At 34.9% G+C, this 17,768-nt stretch overlaps 1 protein-coding gene across 2 annotated transcripts in view; it reads left to right on the plus strand.

The window, feature by feature from the left end:
* Window positions 1-528: 528 nt before the first annotated feature.
* The window catches only part of MYOZ2 (myozenin 2), a 35,568-nt gene continuing 18,328 nt past the window's right edge, over window positions 529-17,768 (plus strand). Inside the window, exons 1-3 of one of the 2 annotated variants that reach the window (XM_065877705.1) lie at window positions 529-648; window positions 1,226-1,315; window positions 16,844-17,013. In XM_065877705.1, coding sequence (XP_065733777.1) covers window positions 1,240-1,315; window positions 16,844-17,013 — 246 coding nt within the window. In that variant the 5' untranslated portion in view covers window positions 529-648; window positions 1,226-1,239. Of the gene's footprint in view, window positions 662-1,225; window positions 1,316-16,843; window positions 17,014-17,768 lie in introns of both variants that reach the window. The other variant, XM_065877704.1, reaches the window with a different exon arrangement.

Below are 17,768 nucleotides of genomic sequence, written 5' to 3' on the forward strand. Positions count from 1 at the left end.
GATAGCTTCAAGGCTCAACTTCTAAGGCCCATTACAGAATGATCCCCCACTTCGCCATTCAAATATAACACATTTTTCTGAACTTACTATAGGTTCTCACTCTTGCTTAAGGGATGGCACTATTGATCTGCCCCATATTGCTTTCTTTCTTCTTGAAACTCCTTAGATATTATGGTCAATACTTTCATGTTAATTGTTAATAATCTATCATTCTGTTCTAATTGACGTATTCAATATGTATCTTTTGCCACCTCAATTAAGATGTAATGTAAGGGCTACATCTTAAAAAGTTTTAAAAATCTTTTTTGGCTAGTATCTCTTCAAACAGAAGGTACTCCATAAAAACCTTCTGTATGTTCATTCAAACATCTCACAAACTAGAAACACAATGGAGAGAACCTAATCTTTCTTGGTTCCTCCCTTTTGCCAGGAAGATATGAGTAGCTGAAGTATTTGGTGCTATATATAGTCAGTTGATGTCAGCTGGATGCCAGTCTCTTCAGAAAGGCTCAGTCCCCAGTTTGAGTCAGAGCTAGGGACCATGCTATCCCAGGCTCAAGGATAAAAACCATCGGGCCCAAGTGCCATCCATATTCCATCTCCAGTCTTTCCTCCACAAATCAGGATTCATCCTTCCTGAAAAGCACGGTCTAAGAGCAAGGTAAGTATATTGTTTCCTAAAATGTTCTATTAGTCAGTTGTCCAAGGAAGTTCAGAGTTGTGACTCATTAATGGGCTTTCTTTGCTTTAAAGGACAGCTGTTGATGCCAATATTAAAATACTACCACCAAAGAGTTCTGGTTTAATCTGGCGTCCTTTCTTCATTCTTACAATTTGCTGGAATTGATGTACTGTGATGTTAGTACAAATGAAGGCCAGTAAGGAAATAATGACAGATTAAAATAAACTGTGGAAAAGAGAGAGGAAGGGGAAAGGAGTCCAGCTCTTTCATCGTTTCTCATTGCCCAATAATCATTGTACTAGTATATAGATAAGACTGGGCTGGAAACTCTGAGAAACAGCCTCTGTTCACTGTGACATTGCCTGTCAATGAATAGCATGCTCTGTCACCAGACAAGGAATGGTGTTAAAGTCTTTCAGTAGAAAGCAATAATAAACTCTTAATAAAGAACAAAGATGCTGTCTCTCAAAAGGATGATTATAAAACACTCCAAATGAGTTCTTGACATTGCCTCAATAATGTTCCTTTATTTTTCACAGGGAGGGAACAAAAAAATCATGCTATCACATAATACCATGGTGAAGCAGAGGAAACAGCAAGCATCAGCCATCATGAAGGAAATCCATGGAAATGGTATCAGTGAAAACCCTTCACAGCAATAATATAGCTCAGCATTAATGTAGACTCTTCCTGATGTTATTTAATATTCTATAGTTTACTTCCTTTAAATTCTTGCTATTCTGTCATAACAAACCTGGAGCTCTAGGGGGTGTATAAAAGCCTATGGTAACTAATCCTTTTGTAGTCATCCTTTCTCATTTGAAAGCTATTTTCAGATGAACAACTGCTCTAAAGGAATGAAGCAATCTGACAGCTGATGTACATTCTACTTGGCTTGCCTTTCACATTTCACGTTATAAGTTAATATCACCACTCTCAGATCTTTTTTTCTCTTTTTTGGACAGGTCTCATACAATCTTGTCTTCATTGTCCATCCCACAAGATCTATCTTGATTTCTTTTACCTTATATTACACAAATCATTCAAAATCTGTTCTAGCGTCCTTTTTTTTTTTTTTAAAAAGGTGTTAAGTTGGAATTCATATTCATTGTGAACTTCTTTAACCCTGAAACCAGTCTTCATATTTAGTAACTGATTTACCGAGATATTCTGTGTGGAAATCTACTTCTATTTATAATTTCTAGGAAAATATAGATTTCTTATAGTCTCAAGCATATAACTCAAAAAAATTTTAATATAAATTAGATGCAAGATGATATTCCACTCTCTTCTCTAAGCTCTAGCAAAACACTCTAGAAAGTAATGCTTTATACATTGCTTTTTGATTGTTATAAAGGAAATTCAACTTTGATTGTTATAAAGGAAATTGAGTAAAGGATAGCATCAATTTTAAAAGTTAATAAGTAGAATATCTAGATAGTTTTAAGGGCTGATTTGAGCCATTCCAGAATATATTTGTGGAGTTTTCAGGGCACCTCCTTATTTCCCTTCTATTAACAAGGAATGTGACCTTTTACCTGAACAATACTAAGACCTAGAGCAATGAGATCTTTCACCAGGTAGCTGGGAAAAGGCATAAGTATAGCATTTTTATATTTCACCTTCCATAAAGCAAGCTGAATAGAACCAATCAGAGACTGTGTTAGATGCTTCCCCCCATAATGCAGTCATATCTAAAGGGTTCTGTTATTAAGTTTTGCTTTCTATTTTTTTGCAATACAAAATCACCATACTGGCTTCAACTTAGACCCATTTTTACTATGATGTCAAACTAGTTTGGAATAAAGTGAAAATAATTCTGAATCAGACACCAGAACTAAATTTGTACCAATGCAAGGTTCCAAAATTCAAGCTTCTTTTAAATTTTTGCACTTCTTTGTATTTCCTGCTTCATGTAGTTTACTTGAAATTGTTTTAATAGTTTCCTTGATCAATAAGGAAAAAATCAGATAATCACTTGAGTTTGAGACTAGATTATTTATCTTAAAACTAGGCTTGGGATAAGTTATCATTTTCTAATTGCATCATAATCACAAATCAATCCATCATTTTAATGTATTCCCAGTTTAAATCATGTGTTGGATTCTACTCTCTTATTTCTGACATAGACCTATAAGAGTATCTTTTCCTTTTTTTATAATATAACTTTTGTTTTTTTATGAAATATAAAGAAAAAGTACAATTATATCTCAAGGGGAAAAAAAACCTCAAGACTATAATCTCACCACCAACAGGTCCTGGCCAAGTAAAGTCTGCTGAAGCCCTCCCTCCCAAGTCACGGGAAGATTTCCAGTCCCTTAAATGGAGTCACATGCTCTGCCTTTGTTTGGAGGTCAAGTACTACAGATAACAGGGATAATCACAGACTTCTTTCTTAACTCATCTCAGATAAAACAGCTGCAGTACTTTAGGAAGCAGTTTAAATAATTTCCTTCTTTTATTTCCTCTGACATTTTACATGGAACTTTACTATTTGTATATGACATAGTGTTTAGAGATCTGGAGCTAGGGGAGTATCATTTTTTCTAAGGAGGCAGAAATGAGACATGGACTGCAGAGAAACCTTTCTGGGAATAATTCTGCAAACTTTCAAACACTTCACACCAACAAAAACCTGTATAATTTAAGATAAAGCATGCAACTCTTTTGATCTTAATTCTAAGACTAAGTAAAATTTGGACTGGATTGTCCTCTATAAAAATGAATAGAGAAGCTATTTGAAGTTCTTCTCCCACTCCCTTCTCCCCTTGTGCATCAAGATTTTTTTTTTCAGTATTATAATTCATTTATTTTTTATATCACTTTTCAAAGAAATTTAGCCTGGAGGAGAATGAAATGTGACAATGAGTTGTCTTCTAAACCTGAGCTAGGAGTTCAGTCCAGTTCTTGCTGTGGGGAGAGAGACTATAGCTGGTGAGCCTTGAGATGATCAGTAGGAAAATATAAGAATCAAAAAGGAGAGTTTTTCATCAGAGCACTCATTGAATCTGAAGGAGAAATAACCTCAAAGAATTACTGAGAAATCCTACCCATATAGACTAAAATACATAGAACTGGATAGCACAAGTAAAAATGTAGATAACTCAGAGCCTCTACTAACTATATGCCAATTGTTCACTCATTATGGATCCATAATGATTTGGTGTCAAATAATGTACCAGAAGCAACAGTAATTAATAAAAAGTATCTCCCAACACTAAGGCTCTATACCTTCAGACAGACCATCCTCAGCATCATATCATGATGATCATCAACATGGTCATCAACATCAATATTAAAAGTGTTAGAGCTGATGATTAGTAGCTGTTTTGTGTTACTACTGTGATGCAAAACCCAGAAGCTTTAAACAGAAATATCAGAGCCATGTTGCAACTGTATAACAAGTGCTATTCTAAAAGACAAAAACACCAAAATACTTTGCCATTATCTGTCATGAATTAGTTGTGGAGGCAAGAAAAGATGGCTTATAATGGTTCCATGCCCACCAGCCCTGTGCTATTTACTCCTGATGCTGTACATATTCTCCAGTGGTGATCATGTTTCTCTCTCACTCAGTAACTCATTTGAGACTTGATTACTGAAGGAAGAGAGAGAGAGAGGGAAGGATAAAAGAATAGGAAGTAATAAGTCTATAGAGAAAGAGAATGGGGAATGAGAATGGAGGAAGGAGAGGCACTCTAGAGCAACTGGCATCCGTCCGGAAATGGTGGGGAAAAGGAATAGGAATTAAAATTATCTAAGAACTGGGAGTATGCTGTCCCCTGATCTTAAGCACAGTTATTGCTGACAGTTTAGAAGAAGAGCTTCAGAAATAAAAAGACTACAGTTGTTTCAGTCACCCTACGGTTTTCGCACCTGGGCTCTGTGAGGACTTTTTTGGTATGTTTTTTGTTTGTTTGTTTTTTCCCTCATGACTGGTGAACAGCTTTTCCCAGCACACAGAAGAGGACTGAGCAGATTGTTTTTGCGATTTCAGGAAAAGAGTTTAGTCTGTGGTCTGAAAACAGGAAGCCAGGTTCTAAATGGAGTGCTGTTGTTGATATCGTACCAGGAGCCCTGAGTTCCAGACCAGACAGCAGATACCTCATCTGAAAATGAAGAGGTTGGATCTGTTGAGTCATCTAATTCTAAAATTTCATGATTCTATTATATTGAGCTATGTGCTCAAACATCAGTGTATTTGAGTTTTTCCACCAATAACAGAGGCAGTGATAATATTAACACAAATTGCAGGGGTACTTTGAAAAGCATAGATATAATGTCTTGACTTTCAGACAAAAGATAATGTGAAGACCCCTTTTACTTTTCCTGTATAAGCATATCTTAAACTGTAATTAATCAAGTCATCAATATAAAAATGAGGACACCAGGAAGGACTTAAACACTACAGATCAAATGTAAAAAGTCTAGGGGAGAAAAAGAACTTAACCTAATGCTTAATGTACAAATTTGTTAGTTTTCTTTGGTTTAAAATTTCACATTAGCATTCTCATAACCCGAAGAAAAAGCATGCTTTATCTTGAAAATTGGTGTGCAATAATATGTTGTGAAATCATGGATTTTTCTAAGCATGCCATAGATTTCTAATAACGCTCTCCAGCAAAGTAGCAGCAGAGAACTAGGCTAAATTCCAATTTATACCAAAGTTGAAATTATAATGTTTAATTCTTGCCATATTCTATCATCCTAGAAGAATGATGAACATCATTTCTTTGTTGCCTTTTTCACTCTAATATGCTCTAGATATACATCCTATAAACAGTACTAGATGAATTACTGGTTTGTGTAACTCAATTTGCATAATTCAATACATTGGTAATCTCATTTTTTAAATGTTTATAGATTTGCACAGTTATTGAATGGTAATACATTAACAGTAAATTTTTGAACTCAAATCAAGGCAAAGAGATATGAAATAGGAAAATATAGAATCCCAGATGAGTTTCAAAATCAACTTTTTAATCTAGAGAAAACTATTAAAGATTACTAATAAACCTTTAATCAAATGTAGACTTCTCAAGTATTATTCAAAACCACAGTCTGGACTATTAACTTTTATATAATATGTATATATGCATGTTGCAGTATGCAATAATGTATATTTATGGACTATTATTCAATCTACACAGGCCAACTGTCTGTAAACAGGCAGAAGGGTCCTGTTAAGTGTAGAGAAAATCTCTTGGCTTCAATCAGGCTTTTAAGTAAATTGATAGGACCACCCTAAAGCAAATCAATTTCAGTTATCTCCCCTTCTGTGGTTTTGCCCATTTTACCAGAATTGCAGCTGCCCGTGAATCATGGCGAAACAGTTTTAAAAGATCTTTTGTCCTACTACTATTATTTATAAGTGGGTATCTTTACAAACTATGAATTGGATTCACTGATCTAACTAAATATGTAACTTTGGTAGGATCAAAATTACAAATTAAAAATACAGAACTACCTGTGCACACATAAATCCTTGTTGACTAAGTTTTAGAATGTTAACCTATGAAATAAATGTGAAAAAAAAAGTTTTTTGGAGGAATTTAGGTTCAGTGTCTGCTCATAAGACTGCATATTGAAGAAAGGTTTGAAAAAGGAATTGATCACATTTTCAAAGATCACTGATACTCTCCCAATAAAATGCAATTTTCCATTTGGTTTCCAGTACTCATAGTAATATGGTTAAAGTAGAAGGAAAGTATATTCAAAAATCAAGTTTGAACTTTTTAATGTAAGATTTTAAATCTTAATTTGGCTACAAAAATAATGCACATTTGAGGACATTACTGAGAAAGAATATTGATTACAATTATTTAATATTTCTAGTAGATTGAAAAATGTGGAGGTTTTTGTGGAAATTAATTTGATAATGGTCAAGACCCTAAAGTTATATTGTAATAGTTTTTTATAATTAGATATTTATTCCAAAATAATCATTATTTCCTTAAAATAATAGCAAACTATAATAGATTAAGTCCTATAAAATCTTTAAAGAATAAATGGAAAATTCTGGATCACTATAAACGACATTAACAGGAAAGCATGCCTAGCAATATTATTTTCAATAGATGATCTAATGCCACAAAGACAACCTTCTAATCCATCAGGGCAAGGATATGAACCCTGAATAAGTTATATCATTTATCAGGCATCCAGATTAAACACACTGTTAAGACCCTGCACAGAGTTTGCAATAAAGGGCAGGGAACAGCTGAACTTGGATTCTATCTGCTCAGTTGACACCATTCTTTTCACTCTGAAAGTTTAAGTAAATGAAAGTGTTCATACATTAGATTTCCCAACTCACAGATGGTCTGGAACTCCAGCTCCAATTACATCATAAACTTAACTACTGGAAGGGAAGGGGAAAAAAACCTTGGAGAATTTAGTTTATGTCTTTTATTGTTTGTTTGTTTATGCAAAATATATTGACTTAAAATGTTCCTATGTCTCTATCAGTTTGCTAGTGAATATTTAACTGGTTCTTTGGGGGGAAAAATGCCTTGGTTTGTAGAATCTGCCAATTTCTGTGGTATAAATACTCTTGCCATGGCCAATTTCGAGCTACCATCAAGGAGAAACTGAATGCAGAGTTGGAAAGAGATGTGTAGTAATACAACACTATACAGTATTTCCACCATACAGATATAATAGATATAAGAAAACATCAAGAGCATAGATAATAGCAAAAAGGAGCAAAACATTTAGAAAGTGATATTTTTGAGTATTTATTGCTTTCTTTTTAATATAACTTATTATTAAGTTTATATAATTTAATTTTAATAGTGGTTATGTTCACTGAGTTTAACTACTGGCTAACAGAATTTCTGAAAATTTATCAATCGACTCTTGTGAACCAGTACAAGCCTGCTCCAGACACCACTAGATTTCTCATGCAGTGCTTCTGGTCCCAGAGATACACAGGACCTTTAGATGGTCACTCAAAGCCAACTATTAACTCACTGTCTGTTACTTACAGAGTAAGAGGGAGAAAATTTAGGCTTAAAGGTAGTAGAAGGAAGTATGAAGAATAAGCAAAGAGAGTTGAGAGTTGGTCAATTATTTTGTGTGCCTTCTCCTCTTTCCTTTTTGTCTCTTTTGTCTCCTCTCTTGTGGTATAAATTTACTAGTAATAATGGATTGTACCAACTGATTATTGAGGGTAGGTAAGTTCCTCATGGCTCTTGCTGCACATCTACTCCTTGTAGCAACTTGGGTGATGATTACTGTGTTTTGCTAAAAAGGAGTGAATGTTTCTTATGAGCCCAAAGGAGTCTGGCCAGAGGTATATCCATATTTTATACTTCTGCTCTATTTTTCCTCTCCTCTTCGAGGCCCCCACTGCTGGGCTTCTAGGCTATTCTTCTTTACTCTTTCTTGATTCCAATCTTAATAGACTTTTTGGACCTACATCAGTGAGATGAAGATCTGAAGAGAATAACCATAGTTAGCATGCTTTTAGTTGAAAATAGCAGAAAATCAGAAACAAACTAAAGGGAATTTATTGCCTCACATAACTGAAAAGTTCAGAGGTGATTTGTTAAGTCTTCATCTGGCAGCTCAAGTATGCCATTAAGGACCAGGTTTCTTTCTCCCTCTGCTCTGATTTTCTTGGGGTAAGCTTCACCCCACATCTGGCTCTATCATTTTATCAAGTACATACCAACATTTTCCTGGGCAATATACATCCGTGCTTACCTGCAGCAGGAAAAGAAAGTATCTTTGGCACAATGTACACAAAGAAAAGTCCTGATATTTTGCCTCATTGACCTGGGTCAGGTCACACACCTGTTCCTGTATCAATCACAAAGGTTAATTAATTCCTGTCAAATATACCCCAGAAAACTATTGTAAATCTAAGTGGCCATAGGGATGGAATTCAAGTAGGGCATGTGGTTATTTCAGAAACATTGGTGGAATCAGCTAATATTGGCGGCCATTAGGAAGAGGAAAATGAGATAAAAACATTTTCTCAAATTTTTGTCTTGGGATCCCCAAATTAAACTTATGCCATAGCTTGAAATTTAGAACTTATAGAAAATAACATAATAATATGCTATTCCTTTTTCTAGCTCCTCTATTTTCATTTAACTGTTTATAATGACTCAAATTGGCAACAGAAAAGGAGAGAAAGAGAAAAGCTGCATCCCTGTTTTGGTTTCCTTATGAAAAAACTTTGTAGCCTTAACTGTAAGGAGAGATTCCATTGCTATAATATAAAGACTGTTGTCTTTGCATTTTCTAGTGGCTGCCTGCTTTGGGGCATTTTTATTTCCTGAAAACGTCCCATTAAAAAATTTGTTTAAAAACATTATTTGTAATATATAAATACATTACATAGAATGTGTATTCCTAGAAGGTTAATGGACAAAAAAAATCTATTGATTTCGATTTTCTGTGTTATTATTTTATTCTGTTTCTCTCTCTTGCATTGCTAATTGAATTATTTTAAGAAGCATTTAAGAAGCAAAGGAGATTTCCCCTCCACCCCCTAGTATTGCATCAAATTACTATAAGCCATATTGTGTCTTTTTGATCATTTGTGATCTAAAGGGAAGTTGCTATTTTGATTCCAGAATCAAAAAGCTGAAATAGTCCACTTCTGTCACACTTTCTAGAACACTGAGGGATATATTCATAGACACACTGAAAAACAATCCAGCTCCTTCCATGTTGCTAGCACACAGTAACAGCCTCCAAACACTTGCAAATAAACAATAGTGAATATTCCCTGTAGAACTCAGCAGAGCTGGCAAACAAATCCCAGGAAACTGTAAAATACCCTCATCTACCCTGTTGTGCGCCTTCATTCCTCTTCCATAAGCTATTTCTGCCAACCCTGGGGACTGTAAAGCACAGAATTTTTTTGTTTTTTTCACCTTAGAGAGTAGACAATGCCACTCTGCGCTGCATTAGGAAGGGCTATGGAAATTTTTTAAATTGAACATTTTTTTAATAATAGACTTTATTTTTTAGAGCGGTTTTAGGTTTACAGAAAAACTAAACAGAAAGTATAGTATAATGTTCCTATATACCCCTTCTCCTCCCAGCACACAGTTTCTCCTATTATTACCATCTTGCATTAGTGTGTTATACTTGTTATGATTGAGGGACCAATATCGACGTAGTATTATTAACTGAAGTCCACAGTTTACATAAAGTTTCACACTGTGCGGCACTGTCCTATGGGTTCTCATGAATGCACACTGTCACGCGTCTGCCATTACAGTATCATACAGAAGAGTCTCACTGCCCTAAGATTCCCCTGTGCTCAGCCTCTTCATCTCCACTCCCTCCAGACAGCCGCTTGGCAGCCAGTGATTCTTTTACTGTCTTCCAAGGTTTTGTCTTTTCCAGAATGTCATAGAGTTGGAGTCATATAGTAGCCATTACAGACTGGCTTTTTTCACTTAGCAATATACATTTAAGGGCCATTCATGTCTTTTCATGGCTTGATAGCTCTATTAAACTTTTAATTTTGATATAAATGTAGTTTACATGGAGATGTAAGAAAGAATACCAAGCAATCCCACGTACCTTTTCCCAGTTTCCCACGAGAGCAACATCTTGTAAAAGTATAGTACAATATCACAATCAGAATATTGATATTCATGCAGTCAAGAGAGTCCTACCAATCACTAATGTCTCCCATTTATATATATATATCTTTTCATTTTAAGATGCTATAAAATGGAATCATACAGTATGTAACCTTCGGGGATTGGCTTTTTTCACTCAGTGTAATTCCCTCAAGATAGATCCATTTGCTGTGTTTCAATAGTTTGTTCGTTTTTATTGCTGAGTACCATGCTTTGGATGGACCACAGTGTTTTTAACTTTTTACCTACTCATTAAAGTACATTTGAGTTGTTTCTTTTATTATTATTAAGAATAAAGCTGCTATGTATAAAGCTGTATGAACATGTATAAAGCTGTATGAACATAAGCTTTCATTTCACTGGGATAAATGCCCAGTATTGCTGGTAGTCCTATGTTCAGTTTTTAACAGAGCCTATTAAATTATTTTCTAGGGTGGCTGTACCATTTTACATTTCCAACAGTGATGTATGAGTGATCCAGTTTCTCCACACCCTCCCCAGCATTAGATGCTGTCACTATTTTTCATTTTGGCCATTCTTATACGTGTATAGTTATATCTCATGGTTTTAATTTGCATCTCTCTAATGACTAATAATGTTGAACGTTTTTTCCTATGCTTATTTGCCATCTGTATATCTTCTTCAGTGAAATATCTCTTCCTGTCTTTTGCCCATGTTCTAATTGGATTGTTTGCTTTTTTACTGATGACTTTTAAGAGTTCTTTATATATTCTAGTCTGTTTTCAAATATGTGGTTTGCAAATATTGTTTCCTACTCTGTAGTTTGTTTTTTCATCCTCTTAACACAGTATTTCTCAGAGCAGAAGTATTTAATTTTGCTTAATTTATCAACCGTTTCTTTTATGGACTGTGCTTTTGGTGTCAAGTTTAACAACATTTTGTCCAGCCCTAGATCCCAAAGGTATGATCATGTAATTTTTCTTCTTTAGCCATTTAATATGGTAGAATACATTGATTTCTGAATATTGAACCAATCTTGTATCCCTGGAATAAACCCCACTTATTCATGGTATAGAATTCTTTTTCTGTATTGTTGAATTCTATTTACTGATATTTTGGTAAAGATTTTTGCTTCTATAAGCATGAGGGATATTGATCTGTAGCTTCTTTTTTTGTGTGTTGTTTCTGTTAGCTATCAAGGTAATAAACTAATTGGGAAGTGTTCCTTCATCTTCTGTTTTCAGGAAGAGACTATGTAGCATTGGCGTTAATTCTTCTTTAAATGTTTGGTAGAATTCTCTGGTAAAACCATCTAGGTCTGAAGATATCTTTTGGGGGAGATTTTAGAATTATAAATTCAATTGCCTTATAGCTATAGGATTAATCAAATTATCTACTTCATGTTGGGTGAGATGTGTTACTTTCTGCTTTTCAAGGGATTGGTCATATTTTTTCTGTTTTCAAATTTATGTGAATTTACATGTAGAGTTGTTCACAGTATTCTCTTTTTATCCATTTGCTATCTGCAGTGGCTGTAGTGGTATCCCTTATTTTGTTCCTGATACTGGTAATTTGTATCTTCTACATTTCTATTTTTCTGTGTCAGTCTAGCTAGAGGTTTGTCAATTTTACTGATCTTTTCAAAAGCCAACTCTGTGCTCAACTGATTTTTCTCTACTGTTTTTCTGTTTTTAATTTCTACTCTTATCTTTATTATTTTCTTCCTTCTGCTTGCTTTGGGTTTATAGTATAGATTTGATACTTCTCCTCTTTTTTTAATGTATGCATTTAGTGCTATAAATGTCTCTCTCAGCACTGTACTGTCTGTGCCCCATAAATTTGATATGCTCTATTTTTAATTTCAATCAGTTCAATGAATTTTTTATTTCCCTTGAGACTTCTTTGACTCATGGATTGTTTAGAAGTGTGATTTTTTTTTAGTTTCCAAATGTTTGGAGATTTTTCTGTAAACTTTTTGTTACTTATTTCTAGTGTGATTCCATTGTGATCAGAGATCATACTGTATATAATTTTGATTCTTTTAAATTTGTTGAAGCTTACTTTATGGTCCAAGATATTGGTCTATCTTGGTATATACTCCATGTGCACTTGGAAAGAATGTGTGTTCTATTGTTGTTCAGTAGAATATTTTATGCTGTTTATAAATATTTTATAAACAGTAGGATTATATCCTACTGGTTGATGGTGTTGTTGATTTCTTTTATATCCTTACTGATTTTCTCTCTGTTGTCCTATCACTTGTTGAGAGAGGAATGTTGAAGTCTCCAACTCTTAATTGTGGGTTTATCTATTTCTCCTTTTAATTCTATTAATTTTTACTCCATTTGCAGCTCTGTTTTTTGGTGCATACACATTTAGGATTTCTAGGTCTTCTTGATGGATTGACACTTTAATCATTATATAACGTTCTCTGTCTCTGGAAATTTTCTTTGCTCTGAAGTCCACTTTGGAATTAACATAAGCGCTTCTGCTTTCCATTGATTAATGTTTGCTTGATATCTTTTTCTATCCTGTTACTTTCAACTTGCCTATATTGTTCAAGGCACTTACTTGATGTGAGTTTCTTCTAGACAGCTTATATTTGGGTCATGTTTTGTTTTTGTTGTTTTTTTGTGGTACACGGGCCTCTCACTGTTGTGACCTCTCCCGTTGAGGAGCACAGGCTCTGGACGTGCAGGCTCAGCGGCCATGGCTCACGGGCCCAGCCCCTCTGTGCATGTGGGATCTTCCCGGACCGGGGCACGAACCCATGTCCCCTGCATCGGCAGGTGGAGTCTCAACCACTGCGCCACCAGGGAAGCCCTTGGGTCATGTTTTAAAATCCAGTCTGCTAGTCTCTATCCTTTAATTAGGGTATTTAGAGCATTTTTATTTAAGCTCTACTACTGATGTGGTAGAGCTTAAGTCTATCATTTTATTTTTTGTTTTCTGTTTGTTGTCTCTGTTTTTCCCTTCTGTTTTCTTTTTCCTAGCTTCCTACAGATTACTTGCACATGTTTCAGAATTCCATTTTTATTTATCTATAGTTTTTCAAGTGTACCTGTGTAGTTTTTGGTAGTTGTTCTATTACATTATATGTGCTTAACTTATCAAAGTCTATGGATATTGTCATTTTATCAGTTCAAGTGAAGTACAGAAAACTTATCTACCTTCATGTCTATTTACCCTCCCCTGTTTATAATAAAATTGTGTTAACTATTTTCTACATATATTTATATCAGAGTTTTATAATTTTTGCTTCTATGATCAAACATAATTTAGAAACTCAAGAGGGGAAGGGAGGCTTACTGTATTTATCCACGTTTTTGCTTACTGTAATCTTTTTTTGTTCCGATGTTCTAAGATTCCTTATTTTATTGTTTCCCTTTTGTTTAAAGAACTTAATTTAGTTATTTGCTATTGAAATCCTAATGTCCCTGATGGTATTAGGACATGGGGCCTTTGGGAAGTGACTAGGCCATGAGGGTGGGGTCTTCATGAATGATATTAAAGACCTTATGAAAGAAGCCCAAGAGAGCTTTCTTGTCCCTTCTACCATGTGAGAACACAGTAAGAAGTGGGCAGTCTACAACTCAGAAGAATGATTTCAACTGAACCTACTATGCTGCCACACAGATCTCAGACTTTCAGCTTCCAGGCCTATGAGAAATATATTTCTGTTGTTTATTAGCCACCAGTCTTCAATATTTTGTTGTAACAGCATGAACCATTTTTCTAGGGTAGGTCTCCAGGCAACAAATTTCCTAGTTTTCCTTCATCTGAAGATGTCTCAATTTCCCCTTTATTTCTAAAGAATATTTTCAGCAGGTATCAGATTCTGGGTTGACATTTCTTTTTTTTCAGCATTTTTGTGCCACTTCCTTCTGATCTTCATGATTTCTAATGAGAAATCCACTGTCATTCTCATTTTTTTCTCCCCATAGGTAAGTTGTCATTTTCCTCTGGCTGCTTTCAAGATTTTCCCATTGTCTTTAGTTTTTAGAAGTTTATAATATGTCTTGTTGTAGAGTTCTATAGATTTATCTTTTATAGAATGCTTTTAGCTTCTTGAATCTGTAGGTTTATGTCTCTTGCCAAATTGGGGAAGTTTTTAGCCATTATTTCTTTGTGTACTTTTCCAGTCCCACATGCCTCCTCCTCTCCTTCTGGGACTTCAGTGATACAAATGCTGTATCTTTTGTTCTAGTCACACCAATCCCTAAGGCTTTCTTTTTTTTTTTTCCCAGTCTATTTGTTTTTCTCTGTTGTTATTATTGGGTAATTTCCATTGTTCTATCTCTCAATTCACCATTTCTTTCCTTTATTCCCTCCATTCTGCTACTGAATCCATCCACTGAACTTCTTATTTTGGGTATTTTATTTTTCAGTTCTAATGTTTCCATTTGGTTCTTTACAACTTTTATTTCTCTGCCATGATTTTTTATTTCTTTGCTAAAATTTTCTATTTTTCTTTCATTTGTTTCCAGAAATTTGTAATTGCTCTTTGAAGTATTTTTATCATGGCTGCTTTAAAATCTTTGTTATTTAATTTTAATATCTCAGTCACCTCATGTTGGCACCTGTCTTTTTTCATTCAGTTTGAGATCTTCCTGATTCTTGGTATGACAAATGATTTTTTTATTTGAGCCTGCATATTGTCATATTATGTTCTAAGAATCTTGCTCTTATTTAAGCCTTCTGTTTTATCTATCCTAGTCTGACACTGCTTCAGCAGGGGAAGGAGAGTGCCACCTCATCACTGCCAGGTGGAAGTAGGAAGTCAAGGTTTCCCAGTTGGCCCCTACTGAAACTTGAGGAGGGTCACTTAGTTACTAGTAGGAGGGGGTAGGAGTTCCACTAACACTACAGGGGATGGAGGGTTGTTACTGGCTGACAGGGATGAAAGTCCCAGCTTCCTCCTTAGCCCCTCTGATACCACCCTTATGGGAGCATCAGGGCACCTCATTACAGCCTTGCAAGGGTAAAATTCTGGGCTCCCCACTTGAACTTTGTTGATATGGGTGAGGCCAAAGTTTTTCCTGTGGTATTTGGCTGAAGTAGAGTAGCTATTGTCTAAAAGTTTTCTGTCTTTCTAGGTTGCTTCTTTCCTGGTCTTGGCTAGTGAGAACAATCTTTTTTGGAGGCTTTTGGCTGCACCTTTTGGTGTTTCTGGGTTCATAGCATCTTCAGCTCCAAGTCTGGGATATATGGGGCTAAAAGAAAACCCAGAGAATTCAGTACCTTGTTGTTCCTTGGATCCTGAGGAAGGACCTTGTTGTCCCTAGCTGGTCTGCCTTCTTCTCTCCAACTTCCAGAGTCTTCTTATGTTTATTTTATACATAATGTCCAGGATTTTTAGTTTTACTTAGTAGAGGTATAGGGAAAAGTAGATCTATTCTATCTTCCCAGAAGCAGAAGTCTTGATATTATAATTTTTATAATTAGTGGAGCTCCTTTCTGGGTAACATCAAAATATATAAACAAATTGATTTTTTTTCAAGGCAAAATGGGGAGAAAATTTGTAAGTAATTTTATTATTTTATCCCTAAAGACCTCCAAAAGCCTAATTATTAGGGTTAATTTGTTACATCAGAAAATGTTGTCCCCATCAACCAGCATAATTATTTATTTTACCAATGGTCCAATTTTTCTTCTTTGCATTTAAGAGCAGTCCACAGTGGCAAAAGAACTCTGTGGGTTACACAAAAAGATATTTCTGATTAAAGGTGCAAGTGGAGGAGTTTTATTTCTTTGGGATTTTAGAAAAGTCCTTCAGTACTAGAAATAGAAAATAACAGTTGTTTACTGAACATCTCCTATATTTAAGGCATGGGGGACACAAAGACAAAAACATAAAGAATGTGCAAGCCATAAAATAAGTAAAATGGAATCAAGTAATTGTGATTCAATGCTATGGGAATACAGAAAAGGCATGAATAATTATGAATAGAGATTTTAGAGAAGGAATTGACAGAAATGGCACATAAGCTAGATTGAGAAGGATTTGTTCATTTAATGCTTATCACCTACCTACTTTATGTTAGGCTCCTTGGTGCTAGATGCAGAATGAATAGCATTCTGACAGGGACAGGAAAATGGGTGGCATGGGCCAAAGGGTAGACATTCTTGTAACAGAGACTACTAAAATTGATACAGAAAAATGTTGGGAGTCAAACAGAGCTTATGAAGAGAATTATGATCAGTGTTGTTTGAAAACTCACTAAATAAGGAAAGATTAAATTAATAGTGTCATTAGCTTACTTTCATTCACTCTTTCTATGTGCCAGGTATGATGCTAAGTGTTTGATAAGAAACATTTTATTTAATCCTCAAATCAACCTTATGCAGTAGGTGTTATTATTAGCCCCACTTTAGAGATAAGGAAATAGAGGTTTACAAAAAATAAGTAACATATCTATGATCATACAGTTAGAAAGTAGTAGAGCCAGGATTCAACCCAAGGCAGTCTGAGTAAAGAGCCTATATTTTAGTCACTATACTAGCATAGAGCGGGCAATAAGTTATGAAATTTAGCAAAGCACTTAAAAATGCTTATCTTGGGGTTTTCATGCACATGAATATTGTTTTACAGATGTAGATGGCATGGACCTGGGCAAAAAAGTCAGCATCCCCAGAGACATCATGTTGGAAGAATTATCCCATCTCAGTAACCGTGGTGCCAGACTATTTAAGATGCGACAAAGAAGATCTGACAAATATACATTTGAAAATTTCCATTATGAATCTAAAGCACAAATAAATGTAGGTATAACTTGATAATGTGGTGTCTAAATAAATGGGCAGCACTTCTAAATTTATATGTGTTATTAGATTCTCAAACAAGTATTCTACAAATTTTCTTTTCATTGATTCTGTTAGACTTTTTTTCATGATAATGAATAGTTTAGGTGGATAAACAAAGGAAATATTATGCATGATATGAGTATCTTTTTAGTTCAGTACAGACATTGTAAGTTTGTAGATTTGGCACTGAAGAGCTCCTCTGTTCTGCTAAGATCAGGGAGAGGGAGTGGACATTGTGGTACTAAAAGTTTCCATGGTCTTATCACCACTGGTTAAATGTTTGGGATGGAAATATTTCCAAAGCACACAGTGCTCCATAAAGTAAGTATAAGCATTTTATTGGCTGAATACATCCTGGCAGTAAAACATGCCTGGGAACTACAGACACAGTTGATCTCCTTTCAAAGCATTTATTCCACATTGTGTAGAGAAGTCTGTTATTTATTAACAACAAAACCAATGTGGACAAAACTCTTTGGACAAAAGTTTTCATCAACCAGAAGTTTAAAAAAGCAAACAAACTAATTAAATTACATTTTACATATTGCATGAATACCATATTCTCTTGTCATTCAGAGAGATTTTAGAGTAAGAAGTTCATAGTAGAAAAACAATTAGCTTTGGGAAAATGACTTTAAAAATAAAATACCAGGTATGAAGAATCAAAAAGCAACAGTGCATTGGTTCTAAATTTGAGGAGATGCTAGAGACTA

The sequence above is a fragment of the Phocoena phocoena genome, chromosome 5, assembly GCF_963924675.1.
Source record: "Phocoena phocoena chromosome 5, mPhoPho1.1, whole genome shotgun sequence".
Lineage (NCBI taxonomy): Eukaryota > Metazoa > Chordata > Mammalia > Artiodactyla > Phocoenidae > Phocoena > Phocoena phocoena.